At 37.7% G+C, this 11,130-nt stretch overlaps 1 protein-coding gene across 14 annotated transcripts in view; it reads right to left on the bottom strand.

The window, feature by feature from the left end:
- ALG9 (ALG9 alpha-1,2-mannosyltransferase) overlaps window positions 1-11,130 on the bottom strand; it is a 115,856-nt gene that overhangs the window by 95,137 nt on the left and 9,589 nt on the right. For 7 of the 14 annotated variants that reach the window (XM_038536187.1, XM_038536183.1, XM_038536188.1 and 4 more), the window contains exons 4-5: window positions 5,145-5,215; window positions 218-306 (exon numbers count right to left, since the gene is read on the bottom strand). In XM_038536187.1, the coding sequence (XP_038392115.1) occupies window positions 218-269 (52 nt within the window). In that variant the 5' untranslated portion in view covers window positions 270-306; window positions 5,145-5,215. Of the gene's footprint in view, window positions 1-217; window positions 307-456; window positions 608-5,144; window positions 5,216-11,130 lie in introns of those variants that run through there. The other 7 variants (XM_038536191.1, XM_038536193.1, XM_038536189.1 and 4 more) reach the window with 3 other exon arrangements.

Genomic DNA, 11,130 nt, shown 5'->3' with positions numbered 1-11,130 from the left:
AAATTTCTGTGTTATCATCTGTAAAAATGAGAAAATATTTCTTACCCCTAACACAAAATTGCTGCAAGTGTTGATGAAGATCAGGTAGGAAATAGTGCTCTGCAAATTACTGATATGCTACCCAAACAGAACCCAGACCTAGACAAGTTCTTGCTTTCAATGCAACTGGGAAAGATCAGTGTACCTGCCATGACCCCCCACCTGTCCTTTTACTTACCTGATGATGAGCAAAACATGCCAGTGCTAAGAACCAAGAAGGCTAGCATCATTCGACTCACATGCAGCCCAAACTTCTTACACACGGCCCTAAGAGAAAGGCAGACTATCAGCATAGCAAATCTTAAGGACAGATATTTCAAATCAAAGTAAAAAAACATGCCTGCATCGAAAGACAACACTGATGATCTAAAATCAAACACAGAACTGCCTGGACAGGTTTGTGTGCAACATTCTTACTCTTTAAGCAGAAGAGAAGCTCTCTACCTAAGAGGAAATGTATCCTTTCTGTACTAAGATTATGTATCCTATTAACAAGAAAACAGCATGATATACTGGACAAATAACAGGCCTTAGACTGAGATGGGCACAAGTTCAAATCTGGGCTCTGCCACTTAGCAGCAGCTACCCTGCTCTAGTGACAAAAATCACTGTCAGATTCTTCATCTGTCAAGTGAGGATAATGAGAATGCCTACTTTGTCAGAATTCTGTGAGGACAATGCATGGAAAAGTGCTCAGAAGAATGCCTAGAACAGAGTTGCTCAATAAATGGTAGTTATCAAACAAAATGATGAGAAGACACACAAAGTGTTAATACACAGTTGTCTAAGTGCACGTCTCTCAAACCCAAGTAATTACACACTTCCTTTATTTCCTTGGAGGTTTTTAACCCCATAAACATTCTTAGGCATGATTACTGCTTCATTTAGTCCACATTTGTATAAACCTACCCCTGTGTTACCTGTCTTACTGGCTCAGGTTCCTTAGTGCATCTCAGAGCTGGTTTCTGAGATAATTTTGCTTCTTCCTAAGTCCTTTCTAAAAGCTCCTTTACTGAGAATCTATTAATGGCAAATTCACCCTTTTTTGTCTGAAAAGCCTTACTAAACTCTTGGTCTTAAAAGGCAGTTTAGCTGAGTACACAATTTTAGGATGATAATCGTTTTCTCTGAGCACTTTGAAGATTTTTATCTTCTGGCTCTTGAGAAAGCTTCTGTCAATATAACTGACATTCCTTTGTAGTGTTCCATAAGTTCTGTCAACTTTTAAGATCTCTTTCTTCGCGCTTGGTATTCTACGTGGTTTCACTAATTCCTTCTTATTTATCCAGCTCAGGATATGTCAGGCTCCCTGATTCTATGAATTAGCATCTTTTATTTTTTCCAATCAATTATGGAAATTCTTAGCTATTAACCTCCCTAAATACTACCCCTCCCCATTCTATCACCTCCTAAAATCTGACTGGGTCTGTCAATTCCACAATACATGTCTAACATCTTTTTATTTCCCTTACATTTCCCCGTTGTCACTATGTACTTCAAGCTTACTGATTTCTTCAGATCAATCTTCTACTTTCCTTGTTCGTGTCTAGCTGTTCAAATTAGCCACTGAATTTTAAATATTATGCTACTTTCATTACTAAAAGTTCTATTTGGTTCTTTTTCTGCTGGGTTATCTTTTTTTTTTTTTTAATTTTATTTTATTTATTCATGAGAGACACAGACTGAGAGAGAGAGAGGCAGAGACACAGGCAGAGGGAGAAGCAGGCTCCATGCAGGGAGCCTGATGTGGGACTCGATCCCGGGACTCCAGGATCACACCTTGGGTCAAAGGCAGGCGCTAAACCGCTGAGCCACCCAGGGATCCCTCTGCTGGGTTATCTTTGTAGTCTTGTTCCTTTTTCCTTTTATCTTTAGTGTATCGTGGTAAGAACATATAATAGGAGACCGACTTGCCTAACAGATTTTTAAGTGTACAATACAGCACTATTAACTATCCACACAACTTTATGCAGTAGCTCTCTAGAACTTACTTTACCTAACACACTGAAATTTTATTTATTTTTTTACAACTGAAATTTTATATCCATTGATTAGCAACTTCTCATTTCCCCCTCCACCCAGCCCCTCGCAACCAAGAACCCATAGTTTGCTTTCATGAGTCTATTTTAGAATCCTACAAGTAGAATCATGTAGTGTTTGTCCACCTGTAACCAGTTAGCTCACTTAGCACAACATTCCAAGGTTCTTGTAGATTGTCACACATTGCAGGATTTCCTTCTTTTACAAGACTTGAATATTCCGTATATACATACACACACACACACATACACGTTTCCCCCCATTTATTGGTCAATGGACACTTAAGTTTTTTCTGGGCTACTGTGAATACTACTACAAAGAATATCGAATGCAGATACCTATTCAAGACCCTGTTTCAATTCTTTTAGATAAATACCTAGAAGTTGGATTACTGGATCATATAGTTCTATTTTTAGTTTTTTGAGGAACCTCCATACAGTCTTGCACGGCATCTATACCATTTTGCATTCCCACCAACAGAACACAAAGGTTCCAATTTTACATCCTTGCCAACGCTTATTTTTGGTTTTGTGTGTGTGTGTGTGTTTTTCTGACAATAGGCACTCTAACAAGTACAAAGTTATAGTTCATTGTGGTTTTGATTTGCATTCCCCTTATGATTAGAGACATTGTATATCTTTTCATATACCTGCTGCCTAAGTGTAAACCTTCTTTAAAAAATTGTCTATTGGGCAGCCCCGGTGGCTCAGTGGTTTAGCGCCACCTTTGGCTTAGGGTGTGATCCTGGGGACCCAGGATCGAGTCCCGCGTCAGGCTCCCTGCCTGGAGCCTGCTTTTCCCTCTGCCTGTCTCTGCCTCTCTCTCTCTGTGTGTGTGTGTCTGTCTGTCTGTCATGAATGAATAAATTAAAATCTTTTTTAAAAATTGTCTATTGAAGTTCTTAGTCCATTTTTATTCAGATTAATAGAAACTCCTACATCTCAATAGCAAAAAAAAAAAAAAAAAAAAAACTATATATTTTGGAATTGAACCTCTTCTCAGATTATGGTTTGCACATATTTCTACCCATCCTCTAACTAACTTCCTTTTCACCTGTGGATTATTTAGGTTCTTGTTTCTTATTCATGTTTTCAATTCCTTCTTTTATTTCTTTAGAAATATCAAATATATTCGTTTTATGTTCTAATTTTAGTAATTCCTAATAAGTGAAGTTTTGCAGGTCAGCTTTCTGTTGTTACTTCTGCTGGGTCTCATGTACAATATCTTCTGTGCTTTGTGATTTATTTTTATTATAATTTCTTGTTCACTAGAACTTTATTTGTAGTAATTGACACTTGAGTTAAAGATCCATTTCTCTGGAGAAACTTTGTTTTTGCAAGATGCCTAGGGATACTACCAACCCAGAACAACTTAAAATAAATTCTCAACTTGGGATTTGAGGGATCATGTAGGTGATGTGACTTCAGTCCTGAACCCATATGAAAACCAATGTATGGTTACAATCCTCAAACGCAGCACTGGCTGGCTTTCTTTCCCTCGGAGTCAAGGCCAAAGAATTTCTTTATGACATTTTTAGCTATTTTCCAGTGGGGAAATTTTAAATAATGATTATTAAGTCTAAATACCTCTTAAAGCATTATTAAAATGATGGGGTTGCATGTAAAAAAAGTGGGTATTTTTATTAATGTAACACTTACGTGTTTAACACTTCCACTAATCTTCAGTCAACCAATAGGTACTTGGTGAAAGACCATGTACTGGGTGCAAGTATGAGCATGAGTCCCACAATGGGAATAATTTTCTATCATCTAAGCTCAAGGAAGAGGTAAATCATGATTCTGTATTTTGTGACCAAAAATAAGGCTCTACTGGGGCAGCCCCAGGTGGCTCAGCGGTTTAGCACTGCCTTCGGCCCAGGGCATAATCCTGGAGTCCCGGGATCAAGTCCCATGTCGGGCTCCCTGCATGGAGCCTGCTTCTCCCTCTGCCTGTGGCTCTGCCCTCTCTCTCTCTCTCTCTCTCTCTCTCTCTCTCTCTCTCTCTCCCCCTAATGAATATATAAATAAAATCTTAAAAAAAATAAGGCTCTACTAAATCTGACCAAATAAAACACCAGTTATACATATATTAACATAATCTAACTTTATATGAAGATACGGAATTTATGAGCCTCAGGAAGGAAAGTGATAATTAGAAGTATTCCCCTCCAACGGTCTGTTTCAAAACAAGAAGTCCCACTTCTTTCTTCAAAAAATTAAAAATAGAATTACCATATGATCCAGCAATCCCACTGCAGGGTATATATCCAAAGGACATGAAATCAGTATGTCAAAGGGATATCTGTACCCCCTATGCTTACTGTGGTACTATTCACAACAGCCAAGACACAGAAACAACCTAAATGTCCATCTATGAATGAACAGATAAAGAAAATGTGGCAATACATACACAATGGAATATTATTCAGTCATAAATTTAAAAAGGACATCCTGCCACTTGCAACATGTGGATGCACGTTGAGGGCATTATGCTGAGTGAAATGTCAGACAGTGAAAGACAAATACTGTATGAACACACATGTGGAATCTAAAAAAAGCCAACCTCGTGGAAACAGAACAGAATGGTGTCTACAAGGGGCTGGGGAAGCAGGGGTACAGGGAATAGGGAAGATTAGGAGATGGTGGCCAAAGGATACAAACTTCCAGTTATAAGAGGAGTAAGTTCTGGGGAATCCAGTATACAGCATGGTGACTATAGTTAACAATATATTATTTGCATACTTGGAGGTTGCTAAGAGTCAATCTTAAATGTTCTGGCCACACACAAAGTGAAAAGTGATGGATGTGTTAACTAACCTTACTATGGTTATTTCATAATATATACATTTATCAAATAATATTGTACACCTTAAATTGACACAATGTTATATTTCAATTATATGTCAAAGCAAGAAAAAAATTTTAAAGTCATACTTCAAATATAGTATTAGGACCTAGAAGAAAGTGTTTTCTATCATAAACATTGCTTAGGCTATCAAAAAAAAAAATCTTATGCTATATCGGGATTCCTCATAGCCCTTTTAGAAGCAAAGCTTTTATACTCACTTATAAAAGTAAAGTTCACAGATACAGCTCACAAAAGCCAGGAGACATCGTAAAAAGTAGAAGACAAGAATCTGAAAGAAACCCAGAACAGGAAAACAGAAGTTAAAGAGAAACAAGAAAACTATTAAAGATAAAACTACTCTCATTTGTCATTAATAACATTGTGAATTGGCATAATCTTTTTGAAAAGCAGTATGTATAGAAGATTATACCTATTTTCCTACCCCTGGACCCAGCACACCTATTTTTATGAGTCCAGACCACAGGAGTAACTCAAACTATGCAGGGAAGGTTAGTTTTATTCATAAACATGGTGAATGAATGTGGCACTATTACTTTTGGAAAAAAACTGCTTTAAAAAAAACCACACAACATCTCTCTGTCTCTCTCATGAATAAATAAATAAAATCTTAAAAAAAAAAAAACTCTACATTCAACAAACATTTCCTAAACAACCATAATATATTGATAACTACAGATAATTACTCAACACCATGTAAAAATATACAATATTATTTATATATTGGAATTACAGCTTTGGAAATCAGAAGCATATGAAATGATTGAAAAGAAATGTAATAAAATGGTAAAGGTGGCTATATCAAGCTGCTGGGACTTATCCTCCATATACCTGTAATATGATTTTATTAATTTCATAATTAAGTACATTAATTTTTAAAAGACATAATAGGGGTTATATTTAATAGTTTTTATACTATAGTACACTGGTGTATTTAAGAGCATTAAATACTTCAGAATGTAAGTACTACTTAAATATATATCATGATTAATATTACTGCATGTAACTTAGAAATACTTCCCATTTTTATCACTATAACCCAAAAATTCCAAAGAGTTCAATAAAGTGACCGATCCAATAAATGCCAGATTAATTCAATAAAAACATACTAAAAACCTAGTATATACTAAGCACTATTCTAGATGCTAAGAATTCAGATAATTTTAGTACAAAATTATCTACACATGTGAGGACCCCTCATCTAATTGGAGAGAGTATAAAACATGTTTAGAAAGTTAAAAAGAGGGATCCCTGGGTGGCGCAGCGGTTTAGCGCCTGCCTTTGGCCCAGGGCGCGATCCTGGAGACCTGGGATCAAGTCCCACGTCGGGCTCCTGGTCGGTACATGGAGCCTGCTTCTCCCTCCGCCTGTCTGTCTCTGTCTCTGTCTCTCTCTCTCCTCTGTGTGACTATCATAAAAAAGAAAAGAAAGTTAAAAAGAGGGCAGCCTCGGTGGCGCAGTGGTTTAGCGCCGCCTACAGCCCACGGCGTGATCCTGGACACCTGGGATCAAGTCCCTTGGATGGAGTCCCATGTCGGGCTCCCTGCATGGAGCCTGCTTCTCCCTCTGCCTGTGTGTCTGCCTCTCTCTCTCTCTCTCCTCTCGCTCTGTCTCTCATAAGTAAATTAAAAAAAAAAAAAAGTTCAAAAGACTGGCTGGCTCAGTCAGAAGAGCATGTACCTCCTGAGCTTGAGGTTTTAAGTTCAAGCCCCATTTTGGGTATAGATATTACTTAAAAATAAAATCTTTAAAAAAATAAAAGAAAGTTAAAAATTAACCTGAGTTAATATAAGAATTGTATTTGGAAGCAGGACACAATGCCCCCACAACAACTAACATCCAACATATTACTGGAAATCCTGGTCAATGAAAAAGGACAAGAAAAAAATGAGGTATAAGGAATGGAATAGAAGAAACTAAACCCTATATACACAGATGGCAGAGAATCCAAGAGATTCACATGATAAACCCATAACACTAATATGGAAATTCAGCAAGATTAAGATAAAGAAAACAAAAATCAGTTGTTTTCTTCTATATCAGCAAAGAGCACCAAAAAACAAAAACAAAAACAAAACAAAACAAAAAAAAACCCACAGGATTCCTTTCCTAACAGCAAAAAAAAAAATATGAAGAATGTAGGCATTAACCTACCTAATACTGATAAGACTGACATGGGTACATTTAAAATTTTTATTGAAAGGATACAGAAAACCTGACTAATCTGATAAATCTTAAAGATGGAATGACAAACCTATGAAAATACTGATTCTCATATTAATATGTGATTCAATGCACTGTCAATCAAAACCCAACAGAATTAGGGGGGCAAATATTGTGAAATGATTTTTAAAATACAAACTTTATAAAGGACAAAGTAAGAAACTGATCAACCAGATATTAACACACACTACAAAGCCATAATAATAAAAACAGTGTGTTTTATTAACAATTTGACCAATGACCTAGGAAAAGGGTGACAGAAACAGAGCCATACATGTGGGAATAAGGTGTAGGATATATACGGTATTACCAATCAGAAGAGAAAGGATGATTATTTAGCAGATGGTACTGAAAAATCCAGTTCAACATATCACAAAAAATAAAGCTGGATCTTTCTACAGTTTATAAGAAATAATATTCAAACTGGAGCGCCTGGCTGGTTTGGTGGAGCATATGACTCTTGATCTCAGGGTTGTGAGTTCAAGCCCCGCAACCAGTATAGAGATTACATTAAGATAAAAATCTTTAAAAAAAAATCATAAGGATTAAAGCCCTATATGTGACAGGTAAAATTATAAAGCTAGGAAAATACATAAGAACATCTTTGTGACTGTGGTGAAAGACAGTCTTTTCTTTTAGAAAGACCCAAAACCCACCCAACCATTAAGTGAAAAACTAACTGGCTTAACTATATCAAAATTAAAGATTTCTGTTCAACAAAGGTCCACAGGCAAAATTAATAGAACATTAACAGCCTAAAAGATTTTCAATATCTAAAATCTTCAAGGGGTTGCTATTGAGAACTTCTACAAATCAGAAGAGAAAACCAGAAAACCCAACTAAAAACCAGACAAAGGATGTGAACAGATAAAGCACAGAAAAGGAAATATTAAAGACAAATTAAATTCTGCACCTCAAGAGTAATCAAAGAAATGCAATTAAAAGAAGAAGCATTTCACATACACGAGAAGGATGAAAATTAGCAAATCAGAAATACCAAGTGCTCAGGAGATGTGAGGTGGCTGAAATATAGAACACTGTTGAGAAGCGTAAAGTTAGACAGCCATTCTGGGGGGCAATCTAGCAATACTCCATGAAATTAGCTGATAGATACATACATACACACATAGATATGGGACTCTACCACTGAGTATATAGTTCATAGAAACTGACATCCAGATCCATAGGGAGGTAAAGGTACCCTTGCTTAGGATGGCAAGAAGTTGGAAAGGTAACCATCACTGGGGTGCCAATTATTACCAGATTGTCTCCCAGCAACAATCCACCCTCTCTCGATGGTTTCCACTGATAGAACCTAAGAGAAAGGAGATTATAAGGAAGAACAAGGGAAATCATTCCTGTTCCGTTTCCTGCTTATGTTTTTGATATAAGAGGAAAAGTGACATAAGATGAAGGATTCTATTGAACCTGTCAAATTGGAAGCGACCGTGGTACCCAAGAGGACACAAAAGCCTTCAGCATTGCATATTTTTATTTCTCTACTGAGACCTCATCTTGTACACCTCTCCTCTGCTAAGTTCAAAAAACCAGAAATGAATTACTAGATAGGGAAGGGAAAGACAGTGCTCTATCACCTTCTACAGATACTATCTTTCTGATCAGTCTAAAATGCAAATATAATCATGTCTCTCCTCTAAAACATCTGGATGGCTTCAGAATGCCCTTGGTGGGTATGTGTAACTACTTACTAGAGCCTATCAGCTTATATAAATCTGGCCTCCTTCTACCTTTCAGTATCATGAAACCTACTCTACTGCTCACTGTCTCTTCCAAGCATCAAGCCTATTTCTACAAGAATGCCATGCTGGCCCTCTTCCCAGCCTCATGGCTTTCTTCCATCATTCCCTTTTTTCCTTTACCTAGATAAATCCTACTTACCTTCTAGTTCTCTCATCAGGGACTCCTACTTCATGGAAGATAGATTAGCCATACTTTTCCCTATTCCTCCTGCTACATAAAACCAAAAACTCTGGATATTATAGGTAAAGTAAACCTAATAAGATTCAAGTAGAGAGAAGGTGGCAGACTGCCTGGGGACTTTAAGACCACAGGAAAAACATAATGGTAAGTTCTCTGGGTTTTCTTTTGCTTCTATATTCCAGACTTAGAACTAAAGAAGTTGGCAGCTAGAAATGTCAAGGAGTATAAGCAGCAACCAAAGCCTGGCCAATCTAGCCACAGGCCAAGAAAGGGGTAGCCTAAAAAGACAGAAAATCTTTAGACAATAGCTATTGTACTCCAGAAAAGCACTCCAGAAAAAAAAAAAAAAAATGTAGCCCAACTCCCACCCATGCCATCAAAGGTCCAGTAGGAAGTCAGGACTTTGATCCATGCTGGTGGTAACAAGCCCCTTCTCTGGCCACGGTGTCAGTGGAGACCATGTGGATTAGTCTGGACTTCCATCTCCCCATCCTACTCTAAACAGTAATGAAGTACCCCGACCCTGCCCACCAGAGTGAAGGCCTAGAAAAACCTCAACTTCTACCCCCACCTGGCTGTAACAAAGGTGAAGAACACCCTCCTTCCTCCTGCTATAGAAGTATCAAGAGCAGCCAGACAGAAGGCTTCAGTAAGACCCAGAGGAAGCATGCTGGGCTCATGAATAAGATCTAGATTCTCATAATACCCCAAATGTCCACATGGCAACTAAAAATTACTTGGAAAATCTCAAACTGAATGAAAATCAACAAATACTAACAAGATGAGAAAAAAGTTAGAATTATCTGACAAACTTTTAAAGGAGCCATTGTAAAAATGCTTCAGCGAGCAATTAAGAACACATTGGAAACATGAAAAAACAGAAAGTTGCAGTAAGGCAGCAGAATATATAAAGAAAAACTAAATGGAAATTTTAGAACTGAAAAAATACAACAATCAAAATTAAAACTCAACAGATAGACTCAACAGCAGAATGAAGGGGACAGAGGAAATGATCAGTGAACTGGAAGATTAGAAATTGCTCAATCAACAGAGAAAACAGACTAGAAAAAAAAATGAGTAGGGCCTCAGGAACCTGTGGGACTTAATTAAACATCCAACACTGATCTCATTGGAATCTCAGGAGAGGATTAACAGGGCAGGGCTGAAAAAGTACTCAAAAACTAAAATCTTCCCAAATTTGGCAAAAGACATAAACCTAAAGATTCAAGGTTAGTAAATTCCAAGTAGGACAAACCCAAAGAAATCCATGCCAAGACGTATCATAGTTAAATTTCTGAAAAGTAATCAGGTTAGGTCTTCATTAACTCCTAATTAACCTTCAGCACTCTGTTTAAATTAGGCCCTCCTAACACGCTATCTCATTGCTCACTGTATTTTTCCTCCATGAGATCTACTACATTTATAATTACTTGTTCAACATTCATCTTCCCCGCTAACCTATAAATTCCATGAGGGCAGGGATTTGGCCACTTTTACATCCACAGCACTTAACAAAGTGCCCACCAGACAAAATCTGGCCATTAGTTAGTATCTAAAGTATATAAAGAACTTACACAGCTCAACACAAAGGAAAAAAATAATCCAATTTTAAAAACTGGGCAAGGTCAGGGTACCTGAGTGGCTCAGCTGGTTAAGCAGCCAACTCTTTTTCTTTTTTTTTTTCTGAAGATTTTATTTATTTATTCATGATAGACATAGAGAGAGGCAGAGACACAGGCAGAGAGAGAAGCAGGCTCCACGCCGGGAGCCCGACATGGGACTCGATCCCTGGACTCCAGGATCGCGCCCTGGGCCAAAGGCAGGCACTAAACCACTGAGCCACCCAGGGATTCCCCCAGCAGCCAACTCTTCATCTAGGCTCAGGTCATGATGTCTAAGTCCTGGGATCAAGCCCTGCATCAGGCACCCAACTCAGTGGGGAGTCTGCTTCAGGATTCTCTCCCTCTCCCTCTGCCCTTCCCGCCCATGCTCTAAAATAAATCTTTAAAAACTAAATGGAAA

Source organism: Canis lupus, chromosome 5 (assembly GCF_011100685.1).
Source record: "Canis lupus familiaris isolate Mischka breed German Shepherd chromosome 5, alternate assembly UU_Cfam_GSD_1.0, whole genome shotgun sequence".
Classification (NCBI taxonomy): domain Eukaryota; kingdom Metazoa; phylum Chordata; class Mammalia; order Carnivora; family Canidae; genus Canis; species Canis lupus.
Note: the sequence above shows the minus strand (reverse complement) of the source record. Positions and strands in the feature narration are given on the sequence as shown.